At 40.0% G+C, this 14,987-nt stretch overlaps 1 protein-coding gene across 3 annotated transcripts in view; it reads right to left on the bottom strand.

Moving 5' to 3' along the window:
• Nucleotides 1-14,987, bottom strand: part of PRKCB (protein kinase C beta) — a 367,525-nt gene that overhangs the window by 113,074 nt on the left and 239,464 nt on the right. For all 3 annotated transcript variants that reach the window (XM_061153030.1, XM_061153028.1, XM_061153029.1), the window contains exon 6: nucleotides 201-357. In XM_061153030.1, coding sequence (XP_061009013.1) covers nucleotides 201-357 — 157 coding nt within the window. The remainder of the gene's footprint in view (nucleotides 1-200; nucleotides 358-14,987) is intronic.

Here is a 14,987-nt window from a genome sequence, read left to right as displayed (position 1 = left end):
TTACTTGGCTTGCAATGCAAAACTGCAGGTGGAGAGGAAGGAAAGAAGGAAAAAAGGAAGAGAGGAAGGGAGAAAGGGAGGGAGAGAAGGAGGCAGGGAAGGATGGAAGGAAAGACAGGCTGGTAGAGGACCTTCCCAACCTCAGGTGGCCCACAACCCAACCTTGCCACCCAGGCTGGGATGCAATAATCTTAACTTACAATCTAAATGTCTCATTCCACTCGGGGTTGAGGGAGCACTTGATGGTCTTGGTCTTCTGCTTGCTCTCACTCTTGGGATCAGGAATCAGCTTCAGTTTCACGTAAGGATCTGACAAGCCATTAGGATCCATAGGTACAAGGTTTTTAGCATCTCTTACTAAAAACAGAAAGAAAACAAACAAACCAGTTTTAGCATTAATAACCATAAAGAAAGCTGAGTGCTGAAGAATTGATGCTTTTGAACTGTGATGTTGGAGAAGACTCTTGAGAGTCCCTTGGACTGCAAGGAGATGCAACCAGTCCATCCTAAAGGAGATCAGTTCTGGGCGTTCTTTGGAAGAACTGATGTTGAAGCTGAAACTCCAATACTTTGGCCACCTGATGCGAAGAGCTGACTCATTGGAAAAGACCCTGATGCTGGGAAAGATTGAGGGCAGGAGAAGAAGGGGACGACAGAGGATGAGATGGTTGGATGGCATCACTGACTCAATGGACATGGGTTTGGGTGGACACTGGCAGTTGGTGATGGACAGGGAGGCCTGGCGTGCTGCGGTTCATGGGGTCACAGAGAGTTGGACATGACTGAGTGACTGAATTGAATTGAATATCTGCTTGCATGAATATATCCAATTTTGTTTATCCATTCATCAGTTGATCAACTGTTGACTATTGTAAAAGGTGCTGCTATGAACATGTGTATACTCGGACATAAACATTTACATATTCTATGATTTCATTTATATGAAACATCCAGAACAGGTAAATCCAAAGAGACAGCAGACTCGCAGCTGCCAGGAGCTGGTGGTAGGTGGGATGGGGAGTTACCACCTAATGGTTATAGGGTTTCCTTTACAGGTGACAAAATTCCTTGGAACTAGATACAAACGATGGTTGCCCAAAATTGTTAATGTAGTAAATGCAACTAAACTACACACTTAAAAATGGTTAATGGTGCATGTTATCTGAATTCAAAAAGAAAAATAGACAACTGATGTGAACATACAGTACCGCATGGGGAACTCTACTTAATGCACCACGGTGACCTAAATAAGAGGGAAATCCAAGAGGGAGGGGATCTATGTATATGTATAGCTGATTCATTTTGCTATGCAGTAGAAGCTAATACAATATTATAAGGCAACTACACTCCAATGGAAGGTAATTAATAAAAAAGTAAAAGCTATTAATAAAAGAGAAAGAATTGCCCTCTAAACCAAAATGCACCTATTATCCAGGCAGCACCCGTTAACTAGCACCTAGACAGCCAAAGGAGAAAGGGCTGGAAAAATAGCAGCTTTACAGCTAGGCTCCACCTGAAACCAAGAACACCTTGGGTAGAGGAGGTTTAGCAGGGAAAGGAAGAAGAAGGTCAACAGTCTGGGATGCAACTGAGAATAGGAAGGATGAGGTAGCATAAGACATCAGTCTGGAGAAATGGGAAGAAGTTAATTAGGAGTCAGTTCAAACACCAGTAACACAGATGGCCAAGGGGAGGAGATAAGAAAATGAGGTCTAGATCTTGAGGATACTGTGCCAACCATCTCACTTGTGATAGGAAATCCCAAGGTAATATATTGATATTAGCAGACTGAATCAAACTATCTGCTAAAAGGCTAATAAACAGTGACTCCTACCCAGAATGCAAAGATGGCTCAACCTCAGTAATCTACTATTAAAATATTCATCACAATTATAGGTCAAAGGAGAAAACCATAGGATCATTGCAATTAGCTAGAAATAACAGGAAATCTCCACAGAACAAAGGACATCTGAAATAATAGCACCAAAGTTAATGGTAAATGCAATCTCATTGAAGTCAGGAATATGACAAAGATAGCCATTACCACCGCCATCATTCAATATTTGCTCTAAGTGTTTCACAAGTGCAACAAGTTAACAGAAAAGTAAAGAATAAAGCATCCCCTTCACTCCCTGAAACCTCTGCTTCCACCTCATCACAGTCACCCCCTTCCTGGTGCTCATCATCCAGAAGTTACACTACTTTCTTAAACTCAACTTCATGTACCCCACAATCTATGCTACTTCCCATTTTCCAGTTCATTAACTAACTCTAGTACCCCACTGCTACAAATCTTTCATCACCAATCAATCTATTGAGCCCAATACATTTTCTCTTTCTCCTCATTCCCTCTTGTCTTTATTCCATTCACCCCCAGCTTAAAGTTTTGGGGGCATTATAGTCACTCCCCCAAATTACTCTCAACTCCCTTGCTCCTCTTTCCTTTCATTTTATCTGACAACTAACCACTGCCTGGGATGGAGTGGTTGGGGGCTGACTTGCCTAAGATTATATAGCTAGTGAAGGGTTGAGACTGAATAAAGGGAATGAAGAAAGGGCTGAGTGGACTGTCAGAGGAGTGACAGGGACCCCAGGAGGCAAGCTATAACTTATTCTTCACTGACACCATTCTGTAGTCTAGCACGTGGCCCCTTCTTCTATTTATCCACAGACTGAATTCCTACTCCATGTCATCTTGCAAGTTGTATCTCATTTTTGTACCAAAAGTAAGAATTTTTCCTCTTTGATTCAGTTAAGTTCAATAAGCAGGTCCCTAATGTGTTTGGCATTCTGCTAAGTACCGGGGACAGGGGTGCCAACATAACATGTTGATTTTGTCTTCAATATCTTATGTTGACCCCCTGTCCCCAGTACCTAGCAGAATAAAACCAAGTTATTGAAGGGAATTTGGGGATCACGAAGAGTCGAACGTGACCTGGAGACTGAACAACAACAACAAATTCAAAGTAGAGTTGATTTCTAAGGACACAGTAGCCAGGTCATATAGTATAGTGGATACAGGGCTGTAAGAATCCAGGGTCTGCATCTTGCCTAGCAGTTATTTCACATTTTTGAACCTCAAATTCTTGATCAGTGAAATGGAAAGAATATACCTTGTTTGGTTGTTAAAAGGGTGCAATTAGATAAAGAATATATATTGTTAGCACAGAAACTGGCTCCAAGGGAATAGTCAATAAATGCTAGCTATATTATTGCTTCCACTTTCATATTATTGCTATTTCATTGTTATTACAATTAATATTCAGTGCCCTCTTTTACTACATTGGTTTATTTTTATTATGAAGACTTAATCATTTCCAAATTTTTTCTTGAGAATAAAGCATCAGACTTTTCTATTTGAACCCTTCCAAAGGAATGCTTCTCAACCCTTAGTGTGGACAAGGGTCATCCAGATGACCAGTGAGACGCATATTCCTATGACCCACTCCCACAGACAAGATTCTGATTCATTAAGTCTGGAGTGACACCTGCTCATCTGTTTCTCTAACAAGTTCCCAAGTGATGCCGATACTGCTGGCCTATAGAGCACACACTAGGTAAAACTTTCCTAGATGATATAATTTCTTAATATGCCCATACACTTTCCCCATGGACTACATACAATCTCCAACTGTTACTTTCTCTCATTCACTGAGCCTTCCAAGGAAAACAGCATGTGCCAGTTTCCAGGCTTGGATATTGGAATGACACATCTATCACCCCAGTGAGCTGCATAAAAACATGATTTGAGAGGCTCTGAAGTGCCAGAAACGTGTCTGTCTGGTTGATTGGCAACACATATGCAAGTGAAAACAGCTTGTCTTTCTTCAAAGACCACACACTCCCTCCCCTGTCTTATAAATTGACAGCATAGGACAACCACCAGAACATTCTTCTATTGTAAGTATGCAACCTCACAGCTCCTTCAGAGTACTCTTTGTAGGACAAGTATTCTTGAGCCAATCTCATAACTAATGGTTTAAGAATGACCTCTCCCTGGCCATCTACTTCCCATGAACTTTCCAATCCTAACTGAGGCATGATTCCATCTCTCCCCCAACTCTTATAGACCTTTTCTTCTACTTCTGTTCCTTTTGGGTCTATCCTCTCCCAAAAGGGCCAAAAATTTCTATGAAAAGGAACAAAGTGGAATTGATTCTGGGACTGTCGGTATTCACATCCCCAAGTGCTCTGGCTACTAAAGTCACTGTATCATGAGCAGTTGAAAGTAGCTGCAGGCTAAGATCCAAAGGCCTGTCCCTCCTGAAGCTTTTCAAAGTAGAGTCATGTTTCCCAGCAGCAAATCTCTCTAGACCACACTTGGCGAGACTGACTTTGATTTTTCTTGATAAATGTTTCTTTACTATCTCTGTTGAAATTCAGCCAGCCCAGATGGTACAAAATGCTTCACACAAAGCAGAAATAGCAACTGTCCCCCCTGGTGGAAGTTTGCTAAGTGCACAGGAGAAAAGTGTCCCAATCAAGAGAACATTGCTTGCCTTGGGAGTGAAGCTGGTTGGGGGGTAAGATCTGGCTGTTTCCATCAAAGGGCCTTCAGAACAAACAAGGCCTCTGCATTCTGGTGCAATCACCTAATACAGTGCTGAATCCATAAAAGATAGCACTACTGTTAACTATCTTCCTAAGGATTGCTCTTCACCAAGAACTTTCCTAGTCTTTTTTTTTTTTTTTTAACAACTATTGGAAAGTCTGAATAACTGTGTTACTTTAAAGTCATCACAATATACTATGTGAACCAGGAGCTTCTCTGTATTAAGAACGTCTCCTTTTGAAGGTACTTTCTTCAACATCATGAGTCTTTATTTGTCCTCACTATAAATGTCCTTAGAACAGTCATCCAAAGCAATCCCCACTAGCATTCAGTTATGTTTGAGGATGTTTGCAGAGATAAAAAGCAGGAAATGCAAATTGATACAGCCACTGAGGAGAACAGTTTGAAGGTTCCTTAAAAAATTAAAAACAGAATTATCATATGACCCAGAAATCCCACTACTGGGCATATACCCTGGAAAAAACAAATTTAAAAAAAACAAAACACATGCACCCCAGTGTTCACTGCAGCACTATTTAAAATAGCCAGGTCATGGAAGACACCTAAATGTCCATCAACCAATGAATGGATAAAGAAGATGTGGTACATATATACAACAAAATATTACTCAGTCATAAAAAAGAATAAAACTGGGTCATTTGCAGAGATGTGGATGTACCTACAGACTATTACACAGAGTGAAGTAAGTCAGAAAGAGAAAAATCAATGTTGTATACGAACTCATTTTATCTACGTGGAATCTAAGAAAATGGTACAGATGAACCTGTTTGCAAGGCGGAAGGAGAGACAAGACGTAGAGAACAAATGTATGGACACTAAAGGGGGGAAGGGGGTGGGATGAACAGGGAGACTGGGGTTGACATATATTCACTAGTATGTGTAAAGCAGATTATTAATGAGAACCTACTCTATGGCAGAGGGAACTCTACTTAATGCTCTGTGGCGACCTAAATGGAAAGGAAATCCAAAAAGAGGGGATATATACACATGTGTAATTGGTTCACTTTGCTCTACAGTAGAAACCAACACAACATTGTAAAGCAACTATATTTCAATTTAAAAAAAATAGGAAATAACGTGAATGCCCATCAACAGGGGAAGGGGTAAATAATCTAGAGCATGTTCACACTGTGAAATATTATGTATGGGTCTATAACACTGGGCTATCTACATGTACTAACATGTTAAACAAACCCGCAAGATGAAGATTGACTATTACAATGTAATACTTCTTTGTTTAAAAAAAAAAAAAAAAGCCAGCAGTTCAACTGAAGATCAACAGCAGTGATCTGGACTGAGACTATGAATTAAACAGGTCAATATTAGGTTGCCAGAGTTGGATAACTGTACATATGCAAGAGACTGTCCGTGTTCTTAGGAAATATACACTAAATTATTTAGGGGAAAATGGGGACCATGATTCCAACTTATTCTCAGATGGCTCACAAAAAAATATACACGCATATGAAAATATTTAATAGAGAGAATGATGAACCAAATGAAACAAAACATGAACAAATGGTAAATCAGGTAAAGAGTATACAGAAATCCTTGTGCTGTTCTTGCAACTTTTCTATAATTTTGAGATTGTGTTTAAACAAACAAGGCTTTCGAAATCTTTGAGACAAGTATAATAAATTTCCTATAAGGTCACATGTGAATGCAAACATATAGAAAAGAGTCTAGAAGGATAAATCCAAAATTGGCTTGAAGAAAGGGCTACATCTGTGGAAGAGGTAAAGGAACTGGTTTGTGGGCAAAAGAAACTTTAGCCTTAATTTTCATTTTCTGAAATTATTACAAAGAGAATGCATTCTTGTATTAACTATGTTATTAAAACTTAATTAAAAAATCAATTCAGCTGTGGTCCATTTACAGCCACCAAGAATCCATTGTTCTGGCCTTCAAAGACCCCTATTCTCTTCCCCAGAGACTTTACAGAGCAACCGAATCTGCAAAGATCCTGGTCTGAATGGCTGAGCCCTAGGTGAACAGACCCAGGATGGCCTTACTGACCAGCTGGACGCCCCTGGCACACACACCCCAGGACCAAAGCAGGACTGAAGCAAAGAGATTGATCAGATGAAAACTTTGGGAGCCATCCACCTGTTTTCGCTCTCCTGCTCTGCACCCACCTCCTTCTCTTTCAGTGACCTGATGGATGACAGTTCATTGGGCCTTTGGTTAACCCCAAGTCCCTCCCCACTGCCCTGTCACACTTCTTTAAGCTGAAGCTTCTTCAGCTGTCTACTCCTAGACCTGCATCTTTTTGAGTCCTATTCACTTATCATGGGCTTCCTCAGCGGCTCAGTGATAAAGATTCTGCCCGCTATACAGGAGACTCGGGTGCAATTCCTGGGTCAGGAAAATCCCCTGGAGGAGGGCGTGGCAGCCCCCTCCAGTATTCTTGCCGGGAAAAATCCCATGGACAGAGGAGCCTGGCAGGCTACAGTCACAGGGTTGCAAAGAGTCAGATATAACTGAAGCGGCCGAGCAGCAGCAGCATTCACCCATTGCTTCTTCTAATCCCAAACTTCTCTGATGCTATAGCTTTTGTGAGCCCTGGATCCATCAGCATCCCCTCCCATCATCTTAACTGGCCATCCCCGGCCTCATCTGATGGAGTCTGATTACAAAGTAAGCAAACCTGGGGTCTCTGGGTAGCCCGCACTCAGGATGTAAGGCATCTCAAGTGCATTGTGGCCCAAGGCTCTGAGAGCAGCCGGCTTCCTGTCACTGCTGGCATCGGCACAGTCATCACACATCGAATCATCTGTGTTGAGACAGACTTCCAGCTGGGACCGTCATAGTGTCTGTCTGGAAGGGAGCCTGTCAAGCCAAGGCAAGTGAGATGATGATGGGGAGCTAATGCAGGTGAGCCAGGAACTAAGTTAGCAACAGTTAGACTTCAGAGTCACACACACCTGGGTCTGAATCCTGCCTCTGCCTTTGACTCTCACTAACTGGACTTCCCTGGTGGTCCACTGGTAAAGAATCCATCTTCCAATGCAGGGGACACAGGTTCAATCCCTGGTCCGAGAAGATTCCACATGCCACGGAGCAACATGTACCATGCCAATGTAGTGCAGCTCCTGAATCTGCATGCAATTACTGAAGCCTGCCTTAGAGTCAGCGCTCTGAAACAACAGAGGCTACCGCAATGAGAAGCCTGTGCATGCAACAAATACCCAATGCAGCCAAAATAATAAATAAAAAAAGACTTCTCTGAGTCTGAGTTTCCCTGTCTCTGAAATGCTGATAAAGTCACATACAACTCAAAAGGATGCCTGATAATTATAGGACTGCCATCCATGCCAGTTTACCCAGAACAACCTCAGTCTCTATCTGTTGTTCTTTTACTCTCAACAGAGTCTAGTTCGGACAATAAATTACATGGTTCCTCTAATTACAGAGGATAATGGTGTTGAAGTATAGTGAAAAGCACATGGCAGAGACTCAACAAATGTTGATTTCCTTTCTCCTTTGAGAGAATTTAGATCAAATTACATAACTATTAAGATCAATTTCAAGGCTAAAAGAGTATCTCTCCAAAGTGATTTTCATATAAATGAACCTGGAGGAGGTAGTCAGAGAATGATAGACGATCTGAAGCCAACTGTGATAAATTCCTCCCTTCCTCTAACATTATGGCTTCCTCACCATTCCAGTTCAGCCACCTGGAGTCTCACCTGGAAAGGCTCTTCCTCTGAACTCCCCAATAACCTTTTATCCTTTTAATCCTCTTTTCCCTTTACACCATTTTTTAAATACACATCAAACCCTTTGATCCCTGAACTCTTTCCTTTCTTCTGGTCCACCAGTGCATTTCTGTGATGTTACGTTTCCTCCTAGCCCTGCCAATATGGAAAGCCCCTCCAAGCACTTCTGGCCATGGGCTTCAATATTTTGTCTTTTGAACAACATCCTGTCTGCATACCTCTGACTGTCAGCGACATACGGCTTCGAGAGTACACCTGAGAAAAGAATCATACGTGGAGAGCTTGATGCATGACACACCCATGACCTCCAACCACCACCTGGCAGTCCACATCACCTGTCCACCCTACTGGGCATGCCTGGTCAACCCCTCCCACTCCCGACAGAAACAATCTCAAGAGCTCATCATTTTAAGGCTCCCGTCTGATTTCTGTTCCATCTTGTTCACACAATGATCTTCTGTATTATGTCTGTGGCATGGATTTCTAGTTCTATCACGTTTTCATCAGAAGATGTAGGCTGAGCCATTTCTGGGGCATTTTGTGAAGAGGTCTGCTTTGCAAGTTAACATATCATCAATTTTGTGCATACTAGGGAAAAGGTGAGTCTCTTAAGGAAGAGTTCAGGCTTCAAGACAGAAGTATTTGGCACTAGCTTTAATAATATTATTTAAGTTATTTATACTCATATTTTTTTTACCTCTTTTATCTGTCAAAGACTGACACAGTATGTTTTAAAACCCTCCCTCAATGGTATTTCTATAAATTTCTCATTTCATTTCTAGCAGTTCTTGCTTTTATGTATTTGACCCTGTGTTACTTGAGGCACGTGACTGTTTTTTTAATATTGGATTTTATGTTTTATTCTTTTAAAAATTCTTTTTTGTACTGTTTACTACTTGCTTGTCTTGAGCTCTGCTCTCAAAATAGGTGCTTTTCCATTTGCCCTGGTTGTTTCTGCAGGAACACCTGATTCCATTTACCTGTGGATCCATGCTGTTTGTCTTCCACACCTTTTTTTTCCCCATAATTGTAGTCATCTCTTTGCTCCTTTCCCCTGCCACCTGGGAGTATTCCTTAAGCCTATTTCCATTAGACTGATTATATTTTCTGCAGTAAGCATTCCTCTGTTAACTGTTTCTATGCATTTTAATTTACTTTATTTTTTAAATTATTTTTTATTATCACAATAAGATATCCTTCTTGCTTACACCTTCCCCTTAGCCAGCTCCTCTTTCATCTCATGCCTACTGCCTTATCCTTCTGCCCTCCCCCACTCACAGTCTCTCTCTCTCCCTCCGACCCACCTTTCCTCTCCTTGTCTTTTTTGTGTGTGTGTGAAAGTTTTTTTTTTTTTTAATAATTATTTATTTTTGCCTGTGCTGGGTCTTTGTTGCTGTTTGGGCTTTTCTCAAGTTGTGGGGAGCAGGAGCTATTCTCCAGTTGTGGGGCATGGGCTTCTCACTGCAGTAGCATCTCTTGTTGGCGATCATGGGCTCCAGAGCATGCCTGTTTCAGCAGCTGCGGCACATGGGCTCTAGAGGGCAGACTTGGTAGTTGTGGCTCACAGGCTTAGTTGCCCTGCAGCATCTGGGATCCTCCTGCGCCAAGGATGAAAGGTCTCCTGCATTGGCAGGTGGATTCTTTACCACTTAGCCACTAGGGAAGCCCTCCTTTTCCTGTCTTTTATTTGTTTATTTTCTGTCTATGGCATTTATTTAACCAGCCTACAGTAATACTGACTTTTTGTATATATTTTCGTTAATTTTAATGTATGTATAGAATCATGTAACCACCATTCTACCAGGACACAGAACAGTTCAATCACTCCAGAAAAATCCTGTGAGCTGCTGCTTCATAGTTACAACCCACCTGCTACCCTCAGACCCTAGCAATCGATGCTCTATTTTTCATTTACTATAGTCTTATCTTTTTAAGAATGGCATATCTTCCATATAAATGTGTAATCAGACAGGATGAAACCTTTTGAGATTGGCTTCTCTAACTCACTAAAGTGCCTTTGAGAGGCAGCCAGGTTGCGTGTATGAATAGTCATTACTAATTTCTTTCCATTGATGAGGAATATTCCACTGTATGGATGAACCACAGTTCATTTATCCATTCACCTGTTCAAGAACATTTGAGTGGTCTCTAGTTTTTGGTCATTATGAATAGAGCTGCTACAAATAGTCAAATGTGAACATGAAGTTTCATTTCTCTAGGGTAAATTCCTAGGAGTCGGATCATTAAAGCATATGGTAAGTGTGTATATACATACATTTATATATATATATATATATATATATATATATACATACATGCACACACATAGGTTATATATATGTATAAATATGTATGTTTTATAAATATATACCAAAAGGTTTTCCAGAGAGACTGTACCATTTTCCATTCCTGCCAGCAATAAATGAAAGTTTCTTTCACCTTGCATCCTTGCCAGCACACTGTATTCACAGTATTTATTACTGTTTTTTAATAATTTTATTTATTTATTTTTGGTCGTGCTGGATCTTCGTTGCTGCCTGGGCTTGCTCTTGTTGTGGCGAGCAGGAGTTCCTCTATCATTGCGGTGCACGGGCTTCTCCTGTTGCACAGCACGGGCTCTAGGGCACATGGGCTTCAGTCGTTGTGGCGTGTGGGCTCAGTCATTGCAGCTGCTGGGTTCTAGACCATAGGCTCAGTAGCTGTGGCACATGAGTTTCATTTCTCTGTGGCATGTGGAATCTTCCTAGACCAGGTATCAAACCTGTGTCTCCTGCATTGGCAGGCAGATTCTTTACCACGGAACCACCAGGGAAGCTCTATCGTTATTATCTTAGCCATTCTTATAGGTATATAGTGGTATCTCATTGTAGCTTTAATTTGCATTTCCCTGATTTCCAGTGACACTGAACCTCTTCTTGTGAGTGAATCTGCCATCCTTACATCATCTTTTGTGGTATTTTGGCCCATCTTTTTCATGGAATTGCTTGCATACTTAAGACTCTGAGAGTTCCTTACTCTGGATTCAGGTCTTTTATCAGATATGTGCTTTGCAAATATTTTCTTCCAGTTTGTAGCTTGTCTTTTCATTATGTAACAGTGCCTTTTGCAGAGCAAAAGTGTTTTTTTTTTATTTTAATGAGGTCCAGTTAATCATTTTTTCTTTCATGAGTCATGTTTTTAGTGTCATGTTTGAGAACTCTTTGTTTAACTCCAGATCATAAAATTTTTTTCTCCTATGTTTTCCAGTTCTATACCTTTACATTTTACATTTAGATCTATAATCCACTTAATGTTAGCTCTTAAATAAGGTTATGAACAAAAGTTGAGGTTCATTTTGTTTGCATACGAATGCCAGTCATTCCAACATTATTTGTTGAAAGACTGGGTAGTCTTTCCATTTCTTTGTTTTTATATCTTTTTTTAAAAAAATCAGTGGGCTTTATTTGTATGGGCATACATCTACACTCGCTCTTCTGATTCAGTTATTTATGTATTTATCCCTTTGCCAAAATTACACTGCCTGATATCTGAAGCTTTGTCTTAGGTCTGAAAACTGAGTACTGTGATTCTGCCAACTTTATTCTTCATCTTAAAAACTGTGTTGGCATTCTAGTTCTTTGGCCTTTTCATTAAATTTTAGAATCACCTTGTCCATATCAATAAAAAATCCTGCTGAGATTTTGATTGGAAATTTAGTAAGTACATAGATCAATCTGAAAAACTGAAAACTTTACTATATCCTGGGTCTTCCAATCCATAAACAAGGCATATCTCTTCATTTATTTAAGTATTCTTTGATTTCTTGCAGTGTTTTATAATTTTCAGCATACAGATTCTAGACATATTTTGTTAGATTTATAATAAAATATTACATTTGTTTTGAAGTTATTGTAAATGATATTTTAAAAACTTTAGTTTCTATTGATATATGAAAATACAATTGATTTTTGTGTGTTGACCTTATATATTGCAAGCTATTTAAACTAACTTACTAGTTCTTGGAGGTTTTTTGGTAGATTCTTTTGGATTTTCTACATAGACAATCATGTTTTCCATGTATACAGGCTGTTTTATTTTTTCCTTTCCAGTCTGCATTTCTAAACCTGTTTTTCCAATTTTTTGCTTCTCTTTATCATCTTATTGCACTGACTAGATCTTCCAGTATGATGCTGAATAAACTGGGTAAAGGTGGGTGTCCTTGTCTTGTTTCACAGCTTATCGGGAAAGCATGCTATTTTTCATTACTAAGTATATTGCAGATTTTTCTCTAGATGTCCTTTAACACCTCAAGAAAGTTCCTCTCTATTTCTAGTATGATGAGAGCTTTTATCATAAATGAATATTATTAATAAATCTATCAAATGCCTTTTCTGCATCAAACAATATATTTATATGCTTTTTCTTTCTTTATTAATACAGTGGAATACACTAATTGTTTTTTTTTTAAATTATTGAACCACACTTACATTTCCAGGATAAAATTCACTTGGAAGTGTTAGTTGCTCAGTCGTGTCTGACTCTTTGTGATACCATAGACTATAGCCTGCCAGGCTTCTCTGTCCATGGAATTCTCCAGGCAAGAATACTAGAGAGGATAACCATTCCCTTCTCCAGGGGCTCGTCCCAACCCAGGGATCAAACCTTGGTCTCCTGTATTGCAGGCAGATTCTTTACCATCTGAGCCACCAGGGAAGCCCATTCACTTGGTCGTGGTGTATTCTTCTTTTTACTTATTTCTGGATTTGATCTGCATAATTTTGTTGAAGGTTTTTGTATTTATAGTCATAAGAGATAATCATGTGTAGTTCTCTTGTGCTGTTTTTGTCTGACTTTGGTATCAGAGTAATGCTAGCCTCATACAATAAGTTAGAAGTGCTCCCTCCTCTTCCATTTTCTAGAAGAATCAGGGTTATTTCTTCCTTTGATGTTTGGTTGAATTCCACAATATAAATTTCATTTCAAGCACTTCTTTATCTGGATTCCACAAATTTTGGTGCGTTGTATTTTCATTTTCTTTCATAGATTCAAAATATTTTCTAATGTTCCTCGAGATTTCCTCTCTGAACTATAGATTAAACATAAGTTTACTTTTGAATTTCTACATTTTCCCTACTCCCATGATTTTTATTATTACTGAAAGCTCTTTACTGAGCTTTAGAACAGAATATGTAACTATCTACCATATATCTGGTACTAAATGCCCCACAGATACATCATTTCCAAGAATACTCATCAACTCCTTGTCATGAACCCCACCCACCGGCATACAGATCAGAGCATATCTGCTCCCTCTCCTCAATGCCATTCTTGATGAGTGCTTAACCATTCACCCAATTGCAACAAGAAATCTGGAAATCACCCTGGTCACCTTCCCTTGGTACAATCTCTGACTATATACGATTCCTTCTACCTCTTTATCATTTCATGTACCTGAGCCCTTTTTCTTCTTCTTTTGTATTTTATTTATTTTTTTTTATTTTGACTTCACTGGCTCTCATCACGGCGCACCAGATTTCTCCAGCTGCAGCACACACGGGCTTCTCTCGTTGCACAGGTCCAGCTCTAGAGCGCACAGGCTCAGTAGTTGCGGCCCGCAGGCTTAGTTGCCCCACGGCAGGTAGGATCTTAGTTCCCAACCAGGATCAAACCCCCATTCCCTGCCTTGGAAGGCAGATTCTTAACCACCAGATCAACAGAAGGGCCCCTGAGCCCTTCTTACTATCCACACTGTTATCTAACCTCAACAATAATCATTGTGTCATAGGGTTATGTGATTACTGAGTGACATTTGAAGCCGGTAAACCACCTGATGTTGTCCTTGCCAGGTAACAAGTGACTGGTAAACCGCAGTCACGCATGTGGTTGCCGTGTGAACATTCCCTTGCTCTCTCCTAGCTGGTTTCTCGCCTACAATCTTGCTCCATCCTGCCCTTCCTCCATGTCCCTACATCAAAGCGAGCTTTCAAAAACTCAAGTCTGATTACAGACTCTCTAAACAAAACCCTTCATAGTTTTAGAAAATCTATTAATATTATCCACTATAAAACTAGGTCAAAGGAGAAAAACATGTAATTATCTCAAAAAATGACAAAAAGACAAGCGACAAAATTCAATAATCATTCTTTTTTTTAACCCTTAGAAAAACAGGAAGAGACACATGTTTTTCTTGGCATAATAAATGCATGGAAGGTTTTCATTGTGCTTACTAGTGAACCTCTATAGAGGCATGTCTAGTTCCCTTAAGGCCACAATCAAATTAAAAATGCCCACATCACCACTATAATTTAACATCATTCTGGAAGCACCAACCAATACAATTACATAAAAGAAAAATATTAAGCGGCTTAGATATTGGAAAAGGGAGACAAAATGAGCTTGCATTGTCTCAGCTGTACCTTTCAGAAATTCTTTAGTGGTTCTGGCAGGCGATCGACACTCTCTGGTCTGCAGTTCTGATAAATTTTTCCCATTTTTAATCTCTTAGTCATTCAGTGGGGATTCAGAAGAAGGAGAAGTTAAATATATGGTCTCTGTTGAGCATGAATTACTTTTTTAATTAAAAAAAAAGTTACTCTAAGATGACCAAGAAGAGTGAGATGGTGCTGGTGGTGTGTGGAAGGGAGGATCAAGGGGGAGGGGACAGATGTATACTTCTGGATGATGCACAGCAGAAACCAACACATCACTATAAAGCA

The sequence above is a fragment of the Dama dama genome, chromosome 10 (assembly GCF_033118175.1).
Source record: "Dama dama isolate Ldn47 chromosome 10, ASM3311817v1, whole genome shotgun sequence".
In the NCBI taxonomy this organism is placed as follows: Eukaryota; Metazoa; Chordata; class Mammalia; order Artiodactyla; family Cervidae; genus Dama; species Dama dama.
This window is presented reverse-complemented; position numbering and strand designations above follow the sequence as displayed.